Source organism: Vicugna pacos, chromosome 17, assembly GCF_048564905.1.
Source record: "Vicugna pacos chromosome 17, VicPac4, whole genome shotgun sequence".
NCBI classification, from domain to species: domain Eukaryota; kingdom Metazoa; phylum Chordata; class Mammalia; order Artiodactyla; family Camelidae; genus Vicugna; species Vicugna pacos.
In genome coordinates, this window is record NC_133003.1 from 49,362,885 (window position 1) to 49,385,712 (window position 22,828).

The 22,828-nt window shown below is 50.8% G+C and overlaps 2 protein-coding genes across 10 annotated transcripts; one reads left to right on the forward strand and one right to left on the reverse strand.

Moving 5' to 3' along the window:
• The first annotated feature begins 1,048 nt into the window (after positions 1 to 1,048).
• Positions 1,049 to 16,220, forward strand: OGG1 (8-oxoguanine DNA glycosylase). 8 transcript variants are annotated; one of them, XM_072941800.1, is made up of 8 exons: positions 1,049 to 1,139; positions 1,448 to 1,555; positions 1,871 to 2,118; positions 2,668 to 2,847; positions 4,355 to 4,536; positions 5,301 to 5,451; positions 5,591 to 5,640; positions 5,818 to 6,165. In XM_072941800.1, the coding sequence occupies exons 2-8, from the start codon at positions 1,449 to 1,451 to the stop codon at positions 5,905 to 5,907; spliced, it is 1,008 nt and encodes a 335-aa protein (XP_072797901.1). In that variant the 5' UTR covers positions 1,049 to 1,139; position 1,448; the 3' UTR covers positions 5,908 to 6,165. The 8 variants fall into 8 exon arrangements, 5 of the variants coding, with proteins under 5 accessions (XP_072797901.1, XP_006206890.1, XP_072797900.1 ...); XR_012060779.1 differs by lacking the exons at positions 1,049 to 1,139; positions 5,591 to 5,640; positions 5,818 to 6,165 and adding exons at positions 10,851 to 11,059; positions 13,362 to 13,539; positions 16,144 to 16,220 and having other exon boundaries at positions 1,213 to 1,555; XR_001459290.3 differs by lacking the exons at positions 1,049 to 1,139; positions 5,591 to 5,640; positions 5,818 to 6,165 and adding exons at positions 10,851 to 11,059; positions 13,362 to 13,701 and having other exon boundaries at positions 1,213 to 1,555.
• On the reverse strand, positions 6,102 to 15,951 carry CAMK1 (calcium/calmodulin dependent protein kinase I). 2 transcript variants are annotated; one of them, XM_072941797.1, is made up of 12 exons: positions 15,822 to 15,951; positions 13,623 to 13,737; positions 11,753 to 11,884; positions 10,448 to 10,522; positions 10,208 to 10,346; positions 9,735 to 9,861; positions 9,565 to 9,640; positions 8,766 to 8,878; positions 8,135 to 8,213; positions 7,953 to 8,040; positions 6,484 to 6,601; positions 6,102 to 6,379 (listed from the first exon to the last, which is right to left on the reverse strand). In XM_072941797.1, the coding sequence occupies exons 2-12, from the start codon at positions 13,703 to 13,705 to the stop codon at positions 6,297 to 6,299; spliced, it is 1,113 nt and encodes a 370-aa protein (XP_072797898.1). In that variant the 5' UTR covers positions 13,706 to 13,737; positions 15,822 to 15,951; the 3' UTR covers positions 6,102 to 6,296. The 2 variants fall into 2 exon arrangements, with proteins under 2 accessions (XP_072797898.1, XP_072797899.1); XM_072941798.1 differs by lacking the exon at positions 13,623 to 13,737 and having other exon boundaries at positions 15,822 to 15,948.
• Positions 16,221 to 22,828: the final 6,608 nt, after the last annotated feature.

Consider the following 22,828-nt stretch of genomic DNA (forward strand, 5'->3'; position numbering starts at 1 on the left):
GTGCATGCCTACAGATGAAATGACCACAGGAAGCAGCTGTCCCGGGGCCTTGCAGCTTCTTCCAGGCTCCCAGGGGGCCCCAGCTAGGAGCTTTGGATGGGTGGGACACAAAGATAAATCAGCTGCCAATCTTGCCCTTGAGGAATGTGCAATCTAGTCATTCAAAAATCACTGGGCTAGAAGGGGAAAAACACTCAAATAGAGTTCTTGTCTCCTTGTTTTTTATTTATTATGTAAATAATAATATTTAATATGTAATAAATATGTAATTATGTAAATAATAACCAATAATATGTAAATAATTTCCAGAAGGGAGGAAATTACATAATCTTTCCTGGGCCAGGCAGCCGGCCCTGGCAACTGGGCTACCCCGGGGCACACACTGGTCCGTGGTCCTGTAGCCTCCCTGGGCTGCCGGGCCCTGCCCCTACACATGCCCCAGTCGGCAGGGGGGTGCGAGGCAGGGAGGCCCTAGAAGGAAAGAAGCAGCCGAGGCAGCCAGAAGGCGGGGACAGTCCCTGGACAGGACAATCCGAGGAGGCAGACCTCTGAAGGGTGTAGTCTGTGAGGAGGCCTAACGCTGCTCAGGAAGAGGCCTCGGAGGGGGCCAGCTCAGCGCAGGAGCACGAAGGCAGAATCCTCGGGCGCCCGACGCTGTGGAGACACCGCAGGGGCTCAGCAGGCCCAGAGGGGGTTCATGGGAGGCGGACTGAAGAGAGCGAGCATCGGCCTGGAGAGGCTCGGTGAGGAAAGCTCCCTGAGGTCGGCGGGGGACAGGACTTGGTTCTGCGGGCCGGCTCTGTGATGAGGCAGTGAGGGCTGGGGCCTGAAGGCGCGGCGACCGGACACCACGCCGTGCCGAGTGCAGACAAACCCTGAGGCCAAGAGCGGGCAGCGAGCCCGTCGCGCGCCAACCGCTGAGGCGCCAAGGAAAGGCCTGCCCACTCGCCGCCAAGCCGGATTCTCATTGGCCCCTCTCATTCCTCCGCGGATTGGTTACCTTTGGATCCAATTAGCCGGGCTTGAGCCCTACTTCCGGTGAGGGAGTGGTCGGACCCCGGAGAAACCGGAAGTGTACTCTCGAGCGTGCTTCCTAAATTCACCGCAGCTCAAGGGACAGTGGTTCGAGCTTCGAGACGGTGGAGGAGGGGGACCCTACAAAAGGAGAAAGGGCGGGAGGGTCGGGACAGGAGGTGGGACAGAGTTGGGGGGGACGGGGCTTTGGGAGACGGCAAGGGGCGGGGCCTGCGGGGAGTGGAGGAATTAAATAAAACTGGGCGGGCCTTAAGAATTAAGAGTCCATGACTTGGTGGGCGTGGCCTTGAGAAGCGTGGCCTTGGTGGGGGTGTGGTCTCTTGGCTGCGAGAGGAGCTGTTCTGAATGGGCGGGTCCATAATGGGGCGGATCCAGACGTGGAAATGTTAGCCCTCTCCCTTCTGCCGGGTAGCATGGGGCATCGTACTCTAGCCTCCGTCCCTGCCCTGTGGGCCTCCATCCCCTGTCCACGCACTGAGCTGCGTCTGGACCTGATTCTGGCTTCTGGACAGTCTTTCCGGTGAGTCGTCCTGGCTCCTGACTCCTACTACTGCAGGTCAGGGGTGCAAAGGAACGTTGTGGGTAATAGAAGGAAACTATGGGATACAAGAGACTAAGGCACGGGTAGTGACCCTGTTTACCTCCTATATAATTACGCAGGTAGTAAGCCTGCGCAATTTTGTTACTATCATTAAATTATATAATCGATGTAAAAGAAAGCATTTTTTGTAATTTGTAAATCAGTTTTGTATACGGAGCAGCTATAGGGTGGGAGGGCCCCAAAGCGTGCAGGAAGGGACTGAATGCTAGGTCTGCCATGTGCCTGGGGGCTCAGGTGGATGGAGCAAAGCCCTGCGCACTGGAGTGGCGTGCTGGCGGACCAGGTATGGACACTGACCCAGACTGAGGAGCAGCTCTACTGCACTGTGTACCGAGGGGACAAGGGCCGGGCTGGCAAACCCACACTGGAAGAGCTAAAGGCCGTGCGACAGTACTTCCAGCTGGATGTCAACCTAGCTCAACTGTACCACCATTGGAGTTCCGTGGACCCCCACTTTCAAAAGGTGGCTCAGAAATTCCAAGGTGAGTGTAGGGCCTGGAGCATGGGTTGGGGTGGTTGTAATTTGGTTAAGTTACGCAATTTCACCATCTGTAAAATGAGGATTATCTCTACCTCATAGTTTTAGAAGGATTAAAGAAGCTAATACATGTAAAGTGCTGAGATTAGTGCCTGACACATAGTAATTATTATTACTGTTATTACTGTCCTGCTGACCACCATAGTGGAGTGACAAGGAGATTGAGCCAAATCCTGGCTGTGTGACCTGGGGCTGGTGACATCTTTCATTCTTTTAAATGTTTACAGAGCATCTTCTTTGTGACTGGGGATACAACAGTGAACAAAACAGGCACAAATCCCCACCCTCATAGTGCTTACATTGTGGCTTCTTCATCTGTGGAGTGGGATGATAACCCAGACCTCACAAGATGCTATGAGGAATGAGAGCTCTAGTGTTGCTATCTCTAACAAAGCGGACTCTCATTCCCCTGGGATCCCCCTGGAGCCTTGGTGCCTAGGATCTGAGGATGAGAGGAGGCCACTCCCAACAGCAGATGCTTTCTGGTCCCCAGGTGTGCGACTCCTGCAACAGGACCCCATTGAATGCCTTTTCTCCTTCATCTGTTCCTCCAACAACAACATTGTCCGCATCACTGGCATGGTGGAGCGGCTCTGCCAGGCCTTCGGACCTCGGCTCATCCAGCTTGATGATGTCACCTACTATGGCTTCCCCAGCCTGCAGGCCCTGGCTGGTGAGTAGGTTGCCCCCAAGCCCTCCAACAGCTTTAAGGGTTTGTTCAGGACTCCCCTGGTGCCTGTCTCCCATCTCAGAGCTTCATGCCTTCCCAAACACTGCCTTCATCCAGAACCACCCTGCCTCATCTGATTAGCTCCAGGTATATCTCGTCTTCCTTATCTGTCCCTGAAATGTCAGCACCTGTGCTTTTTGCCCCATGGGTTCAATGGCTCATCAGAAAACATCTATATACAGTGTACAGTAGCTTGGGATTAAGAGCACACATTCTTGTCCCCAGGTGTGCTACTCCTGCAACAGGACCCCATCAGCAGGAGACAGACTGCCTGAATCTGAATCTGAGCTCTGGCACTGGACTTCTAGCTGTACGACCTTGAGCACATTATTTAGCCTCTCTGTGCCTTAGTTTCTTAATCCGCTGAATAGGGTAACAGTAGCCTCTATCAGCGTTGTCACGAGCGTTGATTAAAGGAATACACAGACTGCACCTAGCACAGTGTTTGACAACAATTCTGTATCCAAAAACACACATGTTTTTCCTTGCAGCTCTGTGGGGCAGTCGTCTTACAGAAGCAAGTATGTCAGTTGTCAGATGTGAGAAGTAAGCTAGAGGAAGTGCCTGGGGACTGTATAGCAAGGAGACAGCCCCCTCCAGAGAAGAGAGAATGTTTTTGATGCTCAGAAACCCAATCTTGGGTCTCAGCTTCCAGCTCAGTAGTTATAAAGACCTCCAGAAATTCATTCAACTCTCCAAGTTTCTGTTGTTTATAGAACAATTTTTATCCAGAAGGATTTGAGGGATGAATAAAACAATCATGAGGTAGCGTAGTATTATGGGTTAAGAGCACAGGCTTGGCGTCCCAGACCTCAGTGCAAGATCCCACCTCTACCATGTCTGTTCCTTTTTTCTCCCCCCAAGTTATCTTTTATTTATAATAAAAAGGTCATTTTAGCAAAAGACACACTGAGAAAAGAGTCGCTGTGACCCAGCATCATGTCCTTTCTTGAGCAAGTTTTTATTTGACCTCTTCTAAGCCCTCATTTTCTCCATCTGTAAAATGGGGAATTGTTGTCAGGGTCCTTGAGAAAAATAAGCATGATAATGTACCTAAAGCACTTTGCTCCAGCGTGATACCCAGCACTTGATAACGGAAGTTGTTGCTATTATTATGGCTATTTTTTTAACATCATAAATGTGCACACCCTTTGGAAAGGTTAAGGAACTCAATGGGGGTGTTCCTCCAGGGCAGCAAGTCATTCTCAGTATCTGCCCCAATGCACAAAGCATAGTAGGTACTCAGAAAACATTTGTAGAGGGGCAGAACCCAGGCCTTACCCCTTTCCTTTGTACATGCAAGTGTCCTGGGGTCTCCCAGAAGGTGCTGAGGTGGGAGAGAGCTGCTTAGGAAAAGCATTCCTATGGGGTGGAGGGCTCACACACTAGCCTGAGGATAGGAAGGATTTGAGAATGCTTGACCCCTGCTGTCCTCCCCACCATCCCCCAGGACCGGAGGTGGAAGCTCAGCTCAGAAAGTTGGGCCTGGGGTACCGTGCCCGTTACGTGAGTGCCAGTGCCCGAGCCATCCTGGAAGAACGGGGCGGACTTCCCTGGCTGCAGCAGCTGCGCAAGGCCCCCTACGAGGAGGCACACAAGGCCCTCTGCACCCTGCCAGGGGTAGGCACCAAGGTGAGGCCCCAGGGAGTAGGAGCTGGCCTCACCACCCATGCAGAGAGTGGCAGAGATGGAGACAAGGCAGGCCTGAGAGTTGAATGTGGGCTTAGCTTCTGGAGGCAGAGCGGGAGGAAGAAAGGATACCAGCAGATGTTTTATTAGAGAAAATGCAGAGTGCTGCAAAGGTATAAGACATTGATTGCACTTTGAATGCATTTTTAGAAAAACCATTTGTTCAAGTACATATATACACTGCTATATGTATGTGGAAATTTCTTGAAGGAATTATAGGAAACTTAAGAATGGTTTCCTTTGGGAAGACAGATGAGATGTTTCCACTTTTCATCTTGTTCTTCTCTTAAAATTATATGTACTTATAAAACTTTTTGTTTAATATCAACAGGGTTAGCTATCAGTAAGATGATGGGAAATGTGGCATTTAGTGGTTTCTTTTTTATACTTCTGTGTAGTTTAGAAATGAGTTTTTGTTTAAAGAACCATTTTTAATTGGCCCTGAACTCCAGCCCAGCAGTAAATCTTGGTTATGCATCTTCCTAGCAGTGTAACTTTGGCCAAGTCACTTCACCCTTCAGAATCTCAGTTTTCTTGTCTGCAGAAAGCCAGCACTCTCATCATAGCTGCTTTTTAAATTATTAATAGAAAATACAATAATAGTAACTTCGGTATAGAGAAGGACGCAGCTGGCTTTGGGGTTAGAAGGAAGTTGCTGGCTGGGTCCTGCCATTCCTCCTCTGTGGCTCACTCTGTATCTATCAAAGGTGGCCGACTGCATCTGCTTGATGGCCCTAGACAAGCCCCAGGCTGTGCCTGTGGACATCCACATGTGGCAGATCGCCCAGCGTGACTACAGCTGGCACCCCACTACCACCCAGGCCAAAGGTCCGAGCCCCCAAGCCAACAAGGAACTGGGTAAGGAGAGAGAGCGGGATGTCAGGGCTGGCAGTGGGCTGACGTGGTGGGAAGGTCCCACACCTCTCCCTGAAGCCCCACCCTTGTGGATGGGGAGCCGGAGGGGCCAATTAATGTCACCTCATCACTTCTGGTTTAGGAAACTTTTTCCGGAGCCTGTGGGGACCTTATGCTGGCTGGGCCCAAGCAGTGAGTGTCCCTAGGTGTCCCTTCCTCCTCTAGCCCAGACCCTATACAACTTCTCCCCCAGCCCTGAGTCCAGTGGACTCTCGTTGCCCTGGCCCTGTCCCTCATGAGCGCTTCTATCTCCCTACACTGCCGCCAGCCCCACTGGCCCTGAGCCCAGTGTGCCCTCACTCCCCTCAGGTGCTGTTCAGTGCTGACCTGCGCCAAGCCCGCCGAGCTCAGGAGCCACCAGCAAAGCGCAGAAAGAGACGCACGGGGCCGGAAGGCTAGGTGGGGGCACTGGACACAGGGATTCCCCAAACACCTCCCCCTCCACCCCCTACTTCTCTCCCCAATCCGGTCTTGTTGGAAAGAGGGCTCCCTGCAACTATCGCAGGGACCAGGCACCCTCAAATCAAGCAGTTTGGCACCCTCAAATCAAGCACAATATAGGGTGTGGATTGTCGGGGGAACAGAGCTACCTGTGGTTTTAACCTCTTCCCTTTATTACAAGAAGGAACAATAAAATAGAAACATTTGTATGGAAAATGCGGTGGAGGTGTGGTAGGGAAAGGGGTGCAGGGAGGGGGGCCGGGTAACCTGCCAGTTCAGAGAGGGAAGGGGAGCAGGCTGCCCCTGACCCTTCCCACACAGGGGCTCCTGACCCCGTATCCAAGCCCCTAGAGCTGGGGGGGCAGCGTGGGGGGCAGTTCCGGGCCAGGCTCCACGCAGCAGTCTCGACAGCAGCAGCCAGCCACCGGCCCTACAAAGGGAGAGAGAGCAGAGCTGGCTGTAGTAGACCGTGCACTCTGGCCCAGGTGCCCTCTGTGGACCGCCCACGCCCTTCCACAGAGCCCTGGTCCTCACCCCCGGCTGCTGATGTCAGCAGCTCCCCGTGGCTCGCCGTCTGTCCCTGCCCATCCTGGCTGGTGCCCAGCTGTAGCTTCCTCATGTGCCGCACCACGGCCGTGGCATTGAAGGCTTGCTGTGGGCACAAGAGGGAGAGGGACTTCTGAGAGAGCGGGGAATCGTGGGGCGGGGTCTGATGGTGGAATTCTTGCCGCGGTTCTGTTGTTTTCATTTAGGGGATATTGGTTGATCCCCTAAAAACCCCTGAAACCTCTACAAGGTTTTATTAAATTATATTCAGCCGTATTCTATATTGACACACACTCACACGTCTATAAAATATATCTATATAAACAGACATGTATAACTTTATATATAATTAATTTGTATTCACACAATAGTAAACACTTCATATAGCATTATGTGTCAGGCATTATTCTAAGCACTTTACATAATAATCCACTTAATCTTCACAAATGTCTTTGAGGTGGGCACTATTACTGTCACCGTTGTCAAAGGAGGAGACCGAGGCACAGAGAGGTTAAGTAACTTGCCCAGATGTGTATGTAGCATTCTCTGTTCAACCTATCCACAGAGCTGTCCCCCAAAATCACCATGTCCCAAACCAGTCATTCCCCAAAACAAGTTTCTGCCCCTGTGATCACCATCCACCTTGTCCCTAACTGGAATCTTAGGCCAGCCCTGGATATCTCCTCCTCTCTCCCCCAACATCGATTCTTACCATCACTTCTTGTCAATTTTGCCTCCCAAACGACTTCTGAACCAACCAGTGTTCTATGTTCCCATTGCCACTGCTCTGGTCCAAGCCCTCACCGTCTCCTGACTGCACCTCTGCCACAGCCCCCTAAGGGGTCTCCCAACCTTCCCTCTGTGCCTCTCTGCATCCTTTCTAAAGGGCAAATTCCTGCTGAAAATCCTGGGGCTCCTCGGTGCCCTCAGGATCACATCAGTGCTCCACCGTGGCCCTTGAGCCCCCAAGCAGCCTGGCCCCAACCTGTGTCTCCAGCCTGGGCTCCTCCCTGTAGCCCCTCCAGTCCAGCCAGGCTTAGCACTTGCACTGCCCTGAATGACCACACTCTCTCTTGCCCCTGGTCTATGCACACTAGTTCCCTCTGCCGCAGACATCATTCTGCTGTGCCTGACTAATTCCTACTTGGCTGTCACGTCCAACAAGTCTATCATGTCCTTACCACCTTTATACCCTTTCAAGGACCCTGTAGCTTGGATTAGATGTCTCCTTAAGAATTATACACTGTTCTCCCTCTAGACTTGGAAGTCACAGACCATCACTGGAGTAGAGTAGGTGTCACGCAGCACTAAATGAGTGAATGTGTTTCTTCAGTAGCATCGCGGAGCATTGATTGTGTGCGCCACTTGGTGTTAGCTGCTGTGTGAGCTGAGGCCTGGATGGGAGTGGGGAGGAGGCCTGGGGAGGCTGGGACCCAGGACTAGGGACATGGGCTCACCTTCCACTTGCTCTTGGCAAAGTTCTTCTTGATCTGCTCGCTCACCGACTGGTGAATATTCTTATCTAGAGCCGTATCTCCTGCAATCCTAGGATAGGTGTGTGTGGAAGGTTGTCAGTGAAGGCAGAGGCAGGCCTGGGGGCCCCACACACCCCCAGCCCACAGCTTGTGGGAGCTCTCACCACGGGTGCTGCAAGGCCTGCTCACAGGTGAACCTCTTCTCTGGATCCTTCTCCATCAAGTGCCGGATGAAGTCTTTGGCTGAACCCCCAAGACAAAAGCAAAGACAGCATGGTGGTGCCTGAGAACACCCCCAAGATAGAACCCACCTCCTCAGGTCTGACCTGGTGTTGATGGAGGCTGGATCTGCCTATGCACTGCCCCACCCCTCTGTCCTCTTTCTCTAAGCCCCTGCCCCACCCCAGCCCTCCAGCGCTCTCCTTTCTCCCTTAAGGAAAACATATTATACTCTGTGTATTTACACTGATGTGTAAATGATTGATAATGGCTACACGGCTTTGCATACTAATTGAAGGCACAAAAGGACAGATGAAAACATTAATGGTGATGTTCTAGACATTAGGAGGTCAGTGGGGGAGGTATTTTCAAAAACACTGTTTGAGGACTGAATGGATGAATGCCGACAGTTTCTCAGTCCAGGGGCCAGGCAGAGGAAAGCACCCGGGGTAGGGTGTCTGGCCTCGAAGACGGCTCTTAGTCTGGGGGGGTGGATCTGACCAAAGGAAGGCAGTGAGGAGCCCCGCAAAGCAGGTGAGGAAGGCACCCAGGGGAAGAAAGCAGGACCCCAGATACCAGAGTCAGAGATGTCGTCCCAGTAAGGAGAGTCGAACTCATACTCGGCCTTCAAAATCTGTTCAAAGAGTTTGGCATCATTCTCGTCGTAGAAGGGAGGGTAACCACAGAGCCTGGGCACGGAGAAACATTCTCATTTCCACTTTCAGTGCAGGCATTGGCTCCGGGATGGAGCTTGGGGCAGTTTTAAGGGTCAGGCAGGACCCGCCGGAAGGAGTTTCCCCCTTTACAAAGGAGGGAAACCTACCCCTCTCCGCCTTGCTCACTCCTGTCCAGCTACACTGGCTTTCTGTTCCTTAACACGCCACCATCTCTCCTCCCTCAAGACCTTTGCACTTGCTGTTCTGTCTGCCTAAACCACTCTCCCTCCACACCTCAGTGTCTGGCTCCCTCACTTCATTCAGGATGCCACTCAAATGCCACCTCCTCAGAAGGGCCTCCCTGACCTCCTCCTCTAAAATAGCATCCCATCCCCATCTCCCTACCCTGCTGGCTTTTTCTTCATAATATTTCTTACCATCTGACATTGTTTTATAGATTTATTTACTTGTTTATGGTCTGTCTCTCGCACTAGAGTGTCTGCTCCCTGAGGACAGGCACTTTGTTTGCTCTCTGCTAAATCTCCAGTGCTCCACACAGTGCCAGAAACCTAGTATCTATTGAAGGAAATGTTAGTCATTGATTGATAGATGTAAATGTGGATGGCAGGAAGGAAGAAATAGCAGAGAGGAAGAAGAGAGCAAAGTAGGGGAGAGGAGAACTTTAGAGCCACGTCCTCAGTGGCCAAGCCCCCACTCACAGGATATAGGCGATGACCCCAATGGACCAGCAATCCACCGCCTTGCTGTAGGGCTTCTGGGCCAACACCTCAGGGGCTGTGGAGGGAAGGGGACATATTGGTGACAAATCTCTGCCCTGCAGCTCTTGGTTCCTCCCCAACGCACAGTCCCAGCCCAGAGCCCTCCGCACCCACGTATCCTGGGGTCCCGCAGGCTGTGGAGAGCACACTGCTGGGGTCCTCCATCTTGGAGAGTCCAAAGTCGGAGATCATGATCTTGGAGTCTTCATCCAGGCTGTAGTATAGCAGATTCTCTGGCTGGGAGGGTGGGAGGGTGGGGAAGGGTCAGTCAGAGATGGCCAGAAGCCAGGAGAACTTTCTAACTCCCCAAGCACCCCCTGAGAAACAGCGGGTCCCCCAGAAGCCACTGTGGCTTCACAGCTGCTTCACATGGTTGGAATACAATAATAGCACAATTCACCTTTGTGTCCACTTGAGTGTCTGAGCTGGAGTGGGGAGCGGGCAGCTTAGGGCTTACAGGGTCATTTTTGCAGATGGGAAGCCAAGGCTCAGCAAGGGGGTGAGAGGTGCCTAAGATCCCACAGGAGTTTGCAGAAGCCCCACCCCTGGGTGCCCCAGCTCCCCACACACCCTCACCCCCCACCTTGAGGTCCCGGTGTACGATGCCCAGGTCGTGCAGGTACTTGACGGCATCCAGCACCTGGAAGATGAGGCGGCTGGCATCCCGCTCTGTGTAGAAGCCTTTTTCCACAATTCGGTCAAACAGCTCCCCGCCCGACACCCTGCATCCGGGAACAGAGCAGTTGCCAAGAGAGCAGGGGAGGCAGAGAGGCCAGGGCGGGGGCAGCGGGGAGAGGTGTGAGGCAGGGGCTGGGCCACTCACAGCTGCATGATGAGGTAGAGGTGTCCCCCGCTCTCGTAGATGTCGTCCAGGGCTACAATGTTGGGGTGCTTGATCCTGAAAGGAGAAGTCAGTTGGTTCAGAGCTGAGGACAGCTCAGCCACCTTCCCACCCTCATCTTGAAGACCATCGCCTGCAAACCTGGGTAGAACAAATCAAGGATCTGGGTCCCAAACGGAAAAGCTGATTTACCATGATTTATTATAGTGTAGCGGGAGCAGGAAGGCACAGAGGTTAACACTGGGCTCCGGCACTGGAGAGACCTGGGTCCTCATCTGCCTGTGCCTCTGCCTCATGCTGGGGGGTGGTGGGGGGCAAGTCTTTTCAGCACCTTATAGCGCTGATCAGTATATGATTTTAACATCTGTGTTTATAAATTTGTCAGCCTCCCTACTGGAACATCATCCTCATGAGACCGGGAGCCTTAACCTGCTCACCACTGTTCCTCCAGCACCGGGTGCAGAGAAACTGCTCACCAGTAGTCACTGAATTGAGTGTAACCCCTCTAAGCCTCAGTGTCTTCATCTGTAATATGAAGTCAATGAGAGTACTTCTCTCAGAGTGCTGGGGTGAGGATCACTTGAGAAAATGCAGGTAAGAATCTTGGCACAGTGTCTGGCACACAGTAACCACTCAGTAAATGAACCAGTGATGGTGACTGAGTTTGATGGAAGATCTGGCTTTGCCACAGACTTGCTGTGTGACCTTGGGCAAGTTAAGTCCGCTGCCCTCTCTGGGCCTCAATCTTCGTGACCAATAGTGGAAATGATTATTTCATCCCTGCCCAGGGTGGTTGGAAAGCTCAGGGGAGAGGCTGGAAGTGAAGATTGTATATAAGCTTTACAGCGAGGGCAGCAGGTTTCCCATCAGCATGATCAATTCAGAGACCACGTGGTTGTTGATTGAGTAAGGGTGCCAGCAGACAGGCATTTTTAAACTTGCTGAGTGTTTTAATATGTGGGGAGAACGTGAGGTAGATCTAGAGACAACATCAGTTGAGATAAATGGGTTCAAGATATGGTCAAGGATTGACTTTTAGATCTGATTGGACTTTAAATTACGGTAAATAAGCAGTGGCATCTCAGTCACATCTGTCATGTTAGCTGCTGTGCCAGGCACTTGAAATAAAGGACCTCTAATGCGCTCTACACCCCTACCAAGTGGAGATTATGACCCCATTTTACACACGAGCAATTTGAGGCTCAGAGAGGTTAGATGATTGGCCCAAAGCACAGGTAGGAGGAGAACGGGAGGGGTTAGGATAGGGACAGGACATGGGCCACGCACTTGTGCAGGACAGCGATCTCATTCTCCATGCTGCCCTCCTTGCCCTCCAGAGCCTTCTTGGCGATACATTTGATGGCCACCAGCTTCTGAGTCCTCTTGTCTTCTGCCAGGATCACCTCCGAGAAGGCCCCTCTGCAAGGAAAGGGATTCTTGAGGTGGGAAACTGGGACCTCAGCTTCCCTCCAGCCTCTCCTCCATCCCTCTATGGGTTATGTGACCACCCTCAGACCATGGAGGTGGGGTGCGCCTCCTTCCCTGACTCATTCACCAGCCTGGTGTCAGAAGTGACCCAGCCTAGCCAATCAGAGTAGTCTATCCCCTGGCCACAGTAATTGGGTCCTGTGATGTAAGCCAGGTTACTGGCACTTTGAGAATGAGGTAGGTGCTCTTTCCTGCTAAGCTACTAGGATGTAAACCTGGAGCATCTTTGCTATCACTGGGGGAGACCCTGCTTGAGAATGAAGCCAACACAAAGGAAATCAGAGCTGAGAAACAGTCAAAGACAATTTCCTGATAACATCATGTGAGCCCCTGGATTCAGCTGTTCCTAAAGTTTACCCACTAGGCTTTTTATTATGTGCATGACAGATTCATTCCTTTCTCTGCAAAAGCCAATTTGAGTCATGGCTTATTTAACACCCTTTAGAACAATGAAGAACCATCAACATCACCTGGGAACTATTTAGAAGTGTGGAGTCTCAGGCACCACCCACCCTAGACATATTAAATCAGAATCTGCCTTTTAACAAGATCCTCTGGTGTATGCTCACTGAAGTTTGAGAAGTGCTTCTAACAGGCTCTTAGAAAGGAACAAACACACTCACTTGCATTAAAGTTCACTGATTAAGAAGGGTTTACTAGAGTATTCTTTCAAGGACTCTTTGCTTTCCCTGGGTTAAGAAGTCATAAAGAAAATCATCTGTCATGGTGAAATCTCAATCATCAGAATAACTAGTGACTGTAATAGCCTCACTGCTGATTTCTGGTCTTGTCCATCTCCAACTGAATTGAAAATCTGCCAAAAAGTCTTAAATGTCTTCCTATGGCTTGTAGGATTAAGTCCAAGTCCAGTCTCCTTAGCTTGGCTTTCAAGGCCTTGTATGACCAGGTTTCTCTCTCTTCTCAGCCTCTTCTTTCACACTTCTCCCAGCCTCTGATTACAAGCTCCACCAGACTTTACCTCTTTCCGCACATAACATGCCTCTGAGCCTTTGCTTATGCTATTCCTTCTGCCTGGAATGCCTTCTCCCTCTCTGACAAGTGCACTCCTACCCATCCTTCAGTCCCCAGCTCTAATGGCCCCTTCTCCAGAAAGTTTTTCCCCACACAGAAGCCACTGCTGTCTCTGGGCTCAACAAAGTCCACATTCCCGACTTAAGCTGGAACACAGCTCACACCCTGTTGTCATTTTCCATGCGTCTGTCTCCCTCACGTGTTTGGGATCAACTTGAGGGGCAGAGATCAGGTTTGAGTCATTTCTGGATTCCTACAGCTGAGAAAAGAGCCATGCCCAGCTTCAGTTCCAAAACCTAGGCCAGAAACCCCAGTTCTTGGCAACAAGTTTCAAAAACTGGCTCCTTCATTCACTTCTACTTTCTTCTCTTCACAGGAACCCAGAGCTGTGGCAAGAGCAGCTCCTGTTCCACCCCTTATCAGCCAGAAGTGAAAAGCCAGGGCCAGTCAGGCCATGCAGGGCCACCACGGGGCCTGGAAACAGGAAGCAGTGATCAACTGACCAGAGGAAGTACCACCCTGGACTCAGCCACCCCAGCCATCCAGGCCCAGGAGTGAGGCCCTTCCCCACCCCCAGCCCCGCCCCAACCCACCAGCTCAGGGACGATTCCCTCTTTGCTCCTGCCCTGAGACTCACGTTCCCAGAACATCACGGAAGTCGTAAATGTCCCTAATGTCCTCCGCCTGCTTCCAGATGGGGCCTTCCACTGTCCCTGGCATGGCCCACTGCCCCCTGGCCACAGCCAGGGCTCCTGGGAAGGGGAATGGAAGAAGGCTCAGTGGGGCCCAGCCTTATTCGTGGGAACTCGCTGGGGGCCCCGTTCGGCCATTCAGCCCACATGTATTCACTCCTTGATTCATTCATTTGACAAAAATCATTCAACAAACATTCATTCACTCACTAGTCATTTCTTCACTCAGCAACATCCATTCAGCATAACCTTATCCATAGAGGAAAATCCTTCCGGGTGGCAGCAAAATTCTTTACTCAACAAAGTCACTCATTCATTCATTTATTCAGCTCACCTTCCAGTTTCTCCCTCTCCAAATCCAAACACTCGGGGGACACTGACCTCTGGAAGGCCAGCAGAGAAGACCCCAGAGCAGCTTGTAGAAACACACAGTCCTGAAGGATCCCCCCCGTCCCCAGAACTAGCGATGTCCCAGCCCCACCCTGGGTATCGCAGGGGTGTTCTCCTCTCCCTCCTCCTGCCTGCCAGGCCTCTCGGAAATCAGGTTTCCGGCAGCCTAGCCTTCCAGCAATAACTCAGCCACGTTTTTAAATAGCTCCTTCTGCACTGTTACCACAGCAACAGCAGCCACAGCTGGAGCTCCCCAGGCCTCCTGTTACCCCCTCTCCCTCCTGACTCCCCATCTGGGTCCCAGCAGCCTAAGAAATGGTCCTGCCCAACCTGTCCCCTCCTGGCTTCATCTCACCCTGATCCGGCCTGTACTTCTCTCCGTTGAGACCTCTTTCAACCAGCAGTAGAGGGTGAGATTTCTCTCCCCAGTTATCGGATGGAGAATGGGGAGACTGAGGGCGGCCATGGATAGGGTCTGGGTCCAGAGTTGCCCAGTGACACCCTAGCTAAGCTTGCTGAAGGCAAAGGCCTTGGAGGAGGCTGCCCTTAGTTGGTCCTTCCAATATACAGACTGGGACCCATCCAGAGAACAGCCTCTCAGCCCCATCCCAGGCTCGCAGAAAGAGGCCAAAACAGAGCCCAGCGTACCATGTGACCAGAGAGGGCACTTTCCTTCTCTGTTTCTTCTATGGGAAAATTCAGGAAAAGTACCCTGACTAGAGCCCCTGGTGTGAGATTGCACTCCTTGGATGGGACTTTGTTCCCCGGGAGGGGGGAGGCTGGCCACCCATCCCAGGGGCAGAAACTTATAGGAAAGGAGACTTTATGGCAATATCTGAAGGCAGAGTTTTAAAACTCACCTGGAGGCCTAGCAAATATGACCCTCACAGTTCTGCACATATCCCTACATCCAGATACATCACACCAAAATTTACCCACACCCCTGAACCCAAATACCTGCCCCCAGATCCAGCACATTCCATCCCCAGATACTCTGACACCTGATCACACATGCACGCCAGGACATCCACACTCACATCCAAACACACACTCACCCAGGCCTCCCTCTCACACCCCGAAACACACATCCTCACACACCTTAGCAAGACCACACCTAGACACACACACACCCCTCACCTGTATACCAGACCTTCCAGATTCTTTCATATGCTTCACCTTCCAGCTCCTGTACACCTAGAAGCTCTTAAACTCTGAATCCAGCCCCAACTCCTTACACACCTAACTCCAAATATCCTCAGTATACAATTGTATACCCGCCAACTCTGACTTCCTACCCTTTGAGCCAGATACCAGCACACACGACACCTGGACACACGTCTGCGACAAAAATACTGATTCCCAGACATCCCCACCCGGACAGATACCCTTACACATCAGCATACCGCAGCTTCATATCTGATTCACTCTCCTGTGCTAAGACATTCGCATACCAAAACAGCCCCCACACATCCGCACCCCCAAATGCCCAGTCCTTCCACATTCAGGCCCTGCTGAATGCAGACACACAGCCCTCCCCACCCCTCCCCACCTTCTTCTTTTACCCAGTTTCCCACCGGCCGCCTGGCACCTGCTGGGCCTGGGACAGAGGTGGGGAAGAAAGGCCCAGCTCTGCCCGTCTGGAGGCCAGCACGCCCAGGCACCCCCTCCCATCCCTGGGGGAAGGTACCAGCGGCTGAGGGGTCCCGCCGCCCGTCACTGCCCCGGGTCGGGGCGGCGCGGCTCCCACGCTGTACCTGCGGCTGCCCCGCCGCGGGGCTGGCTGGGAAGCCCGAGTTGGCTGGTGCGGAGCTCCGGACGCCCGCCGCCGCTGCTGCGCGCCCGGCCCGCCCGCCCGCTCTCTCGCTGGGGCTCGGTTCGGGCTCGGCTGGCTCCCTCCTCCCGCCTGCGGCTCTGATGTCAGTGGAGGAGGAGCCTGCGCCGGAGGGACTAGGGACTGGGAGGTGAGGCTCCGCTCCGGGGCTGGGGAAGGGGCGCAGGGGGCGGGGGGAGCCCAGGGAACCCTTAGTTCAGGGCCTGTCCTCCGCTGGACTCTTCCCAACCTTCGTCTCCCGACAGGGTCCCAGTTTCACAGAAGGAACAACTGAGGCACAGAGAGATGAAGGGTTCAAAATCAGCAGTTGGTCAGAAGCGGAATCGAATTCGAACCCAAGTCTGTGTGGTGCAGGAAGCTGGCCAGTTTCGCCCTTTGGCCTTGCTGAGTTTCTTTCAGGCCAGTTCTGGGAGCTCCTTTAGGGAAGGGCTCTATCCACCCCTTCCCCCCCGGCCCCCGCCACCGGAATTACGCCCTGGGAAGGGTTTAGGAGACTGATGGAGGTGGAGGGATGGGATAGTAGGGAAAGGACTAGGCAAGAGTTGGCAATGAAGAGAATTGAGGCAGTCGTAGGAGAGGGCCCCATTTGACAGGCTTGAAAACTGAAGCCTGAAGTCCCTCTCTGAGGCAGAGCTAAGGCTTTAATTCCCTACACCTGCCGGGTGAAACGGGTGTGGTGCCCTGAGGGACTGGGGCTGGGAGGGGAGGGGGAGGAGGGAGAGTTAAATCAGGATCCCAGAGGAAGCGGCCAAGGATGACCACGTGACTGGGTAGGCGCCAGGGGCCGGTGGCTCGGGGCCAGGTTAGGGAGGGGAAGCACGAAACCACTCCTGGGGCGGCAGGCAGTGGGCCAAGGGACTTGACCGAAGTCCTCTTGTGCAAAGCCTTCCTTGGGAAGAAGTGGGGGAGCAAGTCCTAAGAAGTAGCGGTGGGGCCAGAGAAGGCCTGTTGCTGAAGACCCACCCCCTCCACCTCCATCACCTCCCAGTGCTGCTCCCAGTCTTGAAGTCCTGCATTTTCCTGCTGGAGATGGGGAAACGACAATGCTTACTCCAACTCAGTTTCAACTGGTTTTCCCCTCTCTTATCTTCAGGACTATGTCTGAGAAAGGTCCGTTATTTAGGCCCATTAAACAGTGAGAGGGGAAGATGGCTGAGGTTCCCGGAAAGGCTTTAGAGACTGACTTATCTGAGTCACACTTTACCTCTCTGAGCCTCAATTTCTTCGTTTGAAAAATGGAAATATTGATGACTGACTTAGAATTCCCCTGAGAATTCTAGGAGATAATGGATGTGAAGTGCCTGGAATACCATTGGGGTTCAAAATATGACAGGTAGACTTTACTTTTACTTTAGTGTAAACTGAGGCTCAGAGAAGGGACCTGAGTCATCCAGGGACAGGTGCTAAGGGACAATTTCCATCCCCCAAGTCTCATTGCCACAGGCTAGATTCTTTCACTTGTCAAGTAAGAGAATTCCAAACTAAGCCAGCTTCACCAAAGAGAAACCTATGGCTCACTATGACAGAGGCAAGACTGAAGGAAGGACACCGTGGATCAGGGTCTGAGACTGGAGTTGGAGACACAGTACTCACAGGATTTGCTTTCTCTCGCCTCTCCTTGTCTCGATTTCTCTTTACACCTTGGCTTCCTCTCCCCTGCAGAGTGATCTCTACCTGGCAGGAAGCCTGGTGTGAAGCAGTCCCGGCTTTCCAACTGAACCCAGCCAAAGGACAGCTACACCCAGTTTCACGTGTCAGTCTCAGGAAGGACTCTGATGGAGCAACGTGCCTACCCCTTTACCCCCATAACTGCTGGCTGGGGAGTGAGGTACTGTACCAGGTAAGGGCGCTTTAATGGTCAGCCACACTAAAATCACAAGGAATGAAGACGGCTATCTTGCCTAAAGGAAACAGCAGTGCTGGGCAGGCACTACTAACAAATCCATCCCAGCCCTGCTCCCATCAGTCAGAAAAAAAGTGTTAATATATTTTGGTACTTGTTCTTCCAGACTTTTTTGGATACGTGTACAGCTACGTATTTCCTCCTACAGCTCCCACCCCCAGTGAGCATATTTCAAGGTACGAAAACAAAAAGTGAGTCAAGGAAAGTCAAATATATAGGGGGGAAAAAAGTTAAAGGAAATAATCCCTTTCTCCCCTTTGCTATTAAAACATGACAAAACAGCTCAGACATCTCTATCAATTCTTGAACCCAACAGAATATAAGCCATTAGAGGAGTGAATAATTTTTTAACACTAGAGAAAATGGAAGAAATCATGAGGGAAAGAAAGATGGACAGGTTTATTTACAAAACATGAAAGTATTTTTAACTTTAACTTCTGTTGCTGGAAATAAGTAAAAAAAAAGAAAGAAAGAAAAAAACCCTGCTCTACTCTAAAATCATAGCTAACGGTAAAAGGCAAACTTCAGACTGGGGAAATGTTTTACAGACAATGGGTTAGTATTTCTATTATGTAAAGAACACATAAAGTTGATAAGAGACTAAGAACCCAATAAATGGTCAAAGGAGACAGATGAAACACAATGACAATGGAATATTCTCTACCTCATAAGTAGTCAAGGAAGAGCAAACTAAAAAAAAGAAGCCATTTATAGCCTTTCAAATTTGAAGTTTAAAAAACTGGTAACACTAAAAGCTGGTGTTAGTGTGAGCAATGGATATTTCTACATTTCTGGTGGGAATATGACCTGCTAAATGTCTTTTTTGGAAAGCGGTTTGGCAGTACGCATCAAAGGCTTAAATGATGTCCACGCCTTTTGACCCAGGAATTCCTCTTTTGGGAATCAATTTCAGGGAAATAATCCAAAATTAGAACAAAGCTGTACTCTCCAAGATGTTTGAAGAAATATTTTTATAACAGCAGAATTTAGAAGAGATCACCCAGAAGGGAATGATTAAAAAACATAAGGTGCATCCATCAGATGTGATATATTTCACAGCTCGTAAATTGATGGTAATGCAACGTACTTAAAAACAGGAAGAAAGTGCGTATAATGTCAAGCAGGTGTGCAGTTTGACAACTTCAATGTTAAACGCAAACCACAAATTATTCATAGCAAAGAGCGGAGAGGAACACCGCAGATGTTAATAATGGTCAGAGAATTATCTGATTTGGTTTTGTTTCTTTTGCTTCTCTCGACGTGTTTGTATTCTCCACACATTTTTTGTTGAGTAATACTAACTTTATAATCAGAAAGTCACTTAAAAAAATTATACCAAAAGCAGTGGGTGTGTACCAATTTGATGTTCAGTTATTTAAATTATATTTTAACAACAACAAAGAAATAGAATGGATTTAAATGTATTCATCACATCTTTTCATTTTTGCTGTTGAGACAGTAATGGTGCATTGGAAGGTTTGGAGTCAGACAGATCTGGGTTTAAACTCCAGCTCTATCCTCTTACCAGCTGTGGGAACTTGGACAAATCATTTCACGGCTCGGAGCCTCAGTTTCCTCATGTAGAACGTGGCATAATTACACCAATAATCATACCTACTTTGTAGGCTTATTTTGAGGATGAGACAACTTAGAAAGTGCCTTTCACCCAGTAGGCTAGTTCTCCTGTTGTCTCTTGGGTTCCCAACACATACTTGGTACACAGTAGGCACTCAGTAGGAAATGAGACCCAGGAGAAGAGTCTTCTTCTTTTCGAGGCATCAGCTGCCCTAGGACAGCTGCTTTCAATCTGGTTTCTCTTTCCATTCCTGAAGCTCCACAAGTTCTGGTCAAGCTCCAAATCTGGGATTTCCCCTCCACCTTCCTGGTGCCGACCCCTGCTCCTCACCATCTCAGGAGCAGCCTGTCTTCAAAGGCTCAGAGTTCCCTTTAACATTTACCAGACCTCATGATTTCTCTTGGCTGACACAGGCATCTTCTGGGGCAGTGATTCTAGAACTTTTGCCTGATTCTCACCCACAATACATACAATTTTGTACGTGGTGGTGCTGGCAGGCCCAGAGAGGGACGTTTTGAATAGGGCGTCCAAAGTCTGAGCCCTGGCTGACAAGGCTGGCTCAGTACTGTCTGTCCGATCCGGCCCTTCCCCTTTCTGTATTCTAGTTTCCTCATCTGTAAAATAAGGGTAATAGGATTACCATGCTTTCAGAATCCTTGACCTCAAGAGTAAAACCCACGTTCCTTAACCCACCATTCAGAACCTGTCCCAGCCTGGTCTCAACCTACTTTCAGCCTCATCTCTCATCCTTCCCTCCCCCTCCCCACACCCAGGGCTCCAGTCACACTCAAGTTCTCACCTCTCCCTAAGCAGGCCAGTTGTTCGCTCCTCTGGGCCTTGCCAGTCCTTTTGTTTGGAATGTCTTCTGCAGCTTCCTTTCCACATCCTCCCTGAAGGCTTTCCTGACCCGCTAGGCCGTTCTTCAGCCGTTCTCTGTCCTGGGTCCCTGCAGATTTTGTACATTCGTCTATTACTGTTTTTATTGTCTTGTGCTTTGATTGTTGGCCCAGCTGTCTCCCCATCTTGGAAACGTTAGTCACCTACTTAGCTCTCAGCCACGGCAACAGGGTCACTGAGTAAGGAAACGGAAGTATGAATAAGGAAATGCAGGCAAGTCGATGGGGTGAATAAATGAACTAGGTGAGTGAAGAGAAGAAATGATGACTGAGTTAATACGTGAGTGAGTTATGCTCCATTTGTGCTTAGTTCTCTCCATTGAGTCCTGAGCCGCAGACCAGGAAAGGAATTTACTCTCTGACCATGTTTCCACAGAGTTCCATCTAGCACTTCCCTCTTAGCAGAACTCACCTGGGACCCAGCATCCCCCAGTCAGACTGCTCAGGAGCTGGCAAGGCCTGGGGACCCAGGCTGGGTCTTGGTCCCTACGCCAGGGCTTAACTTCCACCCACTCCTGTTCTCACTTACCCTAGTGTTTCTGAAAGTCAGTTGTAAGGTATTTGGGACTCAGGACAAACGACGATGGTGGAAGATTTTCAGAGCCAAGACACAAAAGGCTTTTTCATCAAACTGATGATAAGGTATCAATATTGTTTCAAATTAAAATTGGAGCTTTGATGTGCTGGAACTAATCCCCACCTCCTCACAGGGAACCCAGCTTTCTCCATACCCCATGAAGGAGGCCTTCTTTGGCTCCAGCAGACAGGAATATGGCTGTAAGAAGGGACTCCCTGTCCCGCTGTGGTTGTCAGCTCTTTCAGGGTTGGTGCTATCAGGGTGTTAACTGTTCCTGCACCAAGGCTGTGTATCCTCAGAAGGCAATGAACCTTTCTGAGCCTTGGCGTCCTCCTCTGCAGGGTGGGCAGGTGGCTGTTCCCCTTGTAGGTGTGTGGTGAGCAACAAGTAAGACATGGGAGTGAAGGGTCCAGCACAGTACCAGGCAGATGGTAGGTGTGCAGTAGAGAATAACTAGAATTCTCACAGCTGATCCTTAAAAGTTCAGTCTTTTCCCTAAGGAACCAGTCAGTCTTCTAGGGTTCTTCCTTCTATTTATAACTTCTCCCTTCCCCGCTCGCAATTCTACCTAATTTTGGGACTTCAGCTCCCATCTTGCCTCCTCCACAAAACTGTCTCTGTTCCTAGAACACTTTACTAATGACGCCTACCATACTTATGGTCTGTTCTCATGAACATGGAAATGAGTAGTTAATTAAGAATAGGGTTTCTGCAGGCAGGGCTGCTGTGTACGGCTGCACAGGCTGTGCACTGCTTCAGCCTAGAAGTGCCATTCACAGACTGAAAGGGGAGTGGAGCCCCGACAGGTTATGTAACGAAGAGGCTCTGTCTGCAGGTCAAGTGGACTGAGTATGAATCTTGGTTCAATCACTTATCAATTGTTTGAGGAAGCAAAGTGTGTAACCTCATAAGACTCAGTTTCCTTGTCTATGAATGGGATGTTATTAGTACCTACCATGTGGGGTGGTTGAGAAGATTCAGTAGCTTGATGAGTTTAACAGTGCCTTGTGCAGGGCTGAATTTCCTGAGCAGTTAATTTTATGAGTTAATTCATGAGATTAAGTGTGGGTATTTTTTCTCTCTGAGAAGGGTATACACAAGCTGGGGTCAGTGAGTCACTGAAAACCTGGCCCAGCGCCCCGCCCCCGCCTGTAGTAGGATGCAGGCCCTCACACTGTCCTTTCTCTCAGGACCCTACTCCACCTTCTTTTTGCCAATATCCACTTTTATTAGTCAGGTCTTTTTTAGTTGACAAATGACAAAACTCCAAAACAAACTAGCTTAAGACAAAACATCTGTGGGCGGATGTAACTGAACTCCAATGGAGGATCCGGGGGCCCAGCTACATCATGCGAATTCGGTCTTCTTCTCCATCTCCTGGCTCTGTTTCTGTGACTTGGGCTTTATTCTCAGGCAGGTTCATCCCTGTGGCAGGAAGATGGGTTACTGGGTGGTTCAAGCTTATATTCTATGGCTTTTCATACAAAAGAGGAGAATTCCTTTCTCTGAGCAACCATGGAGCAATCTTATGAAAGGCCTCTGATTTGCCCGGCTTGGCTCACATGCCCGCTCTTTGGACCAATCATTGTGGCTGGAGAGATGGCAGCCTGAGACTGGCTAAGCTAGGGTCATGCGTCCACCCTCGTCTGTCAGTCTCACAGAGCCACATGAAACGGGGAAAGGGCAGTTCTCCCACAGGAGAGGTACTGCGCATACAGGAATGTTGGCTGTCCTGGCCATGGTTCTTTATGGCTCAGTTCACAGGTCGCTTCCTCAGGGAAACTTCCACTCCCCTCCTCCATGTGGACCTCAACCTTCCCACAGTAAATTGCAAATGACTCTCTGACACTATAGTTTGGGAACAACTGAAGACAGCGACAAGAGCGTAATTATTCATCTGTAACTCCCAGGCCGAGCTTCCCACCCGGGCTATGGAAGGGACGTTGTTGATGGTCTTTCCGGCCTTTTTCTCCTTCCT

Bases quoted from the DNA above. Each gene is read 5' to 3' on its own strand.
- CAMK1 (XM_072941797.1), bottom strand. From the start codon at position 13,705: ATGCCAGGGACAGTGGAAGGCCCCATCTGGAAGCAGGCGGAGGACATT. The intron at 9,862-10,207 runs GTGGGGGGTGAG...CCACCCTCCCAG, and splicing joins TCGTACACCGGGACCTCAAG to CCAGAGAATCTGCTATACTA. The intron at 9,641-9,734 runs GTGCGGAGGGCT...TTCCCTCCACAG, and splicing joins CGGGACCCCAGGATACGTGG to CCCCTGAGGTGTTGGCCCAG.
- OGG1 (XM_006206828.4), top strand. From the start codon at position 1,419: ATGTTAGCCCTCTCCCTTCTGCCGGGTAGCATGGGGCATCGTACTCTA. The intron at 2,848-4,354 runs GTGAGTAGGTTG...ACCATCCCCCAG, and splicing joins CAGCCTGCAGGCCCTGGCTG to GACCGGAGGTGGAAGCTCAG. The intron at 5,641-5,817 runs GTGAGTGTCCCT...CACTCCCCTCAG, and splicing joins ATGCTGGCTGGGCCCAAGCA to GTGCTGTTCAGTGCTGACCT.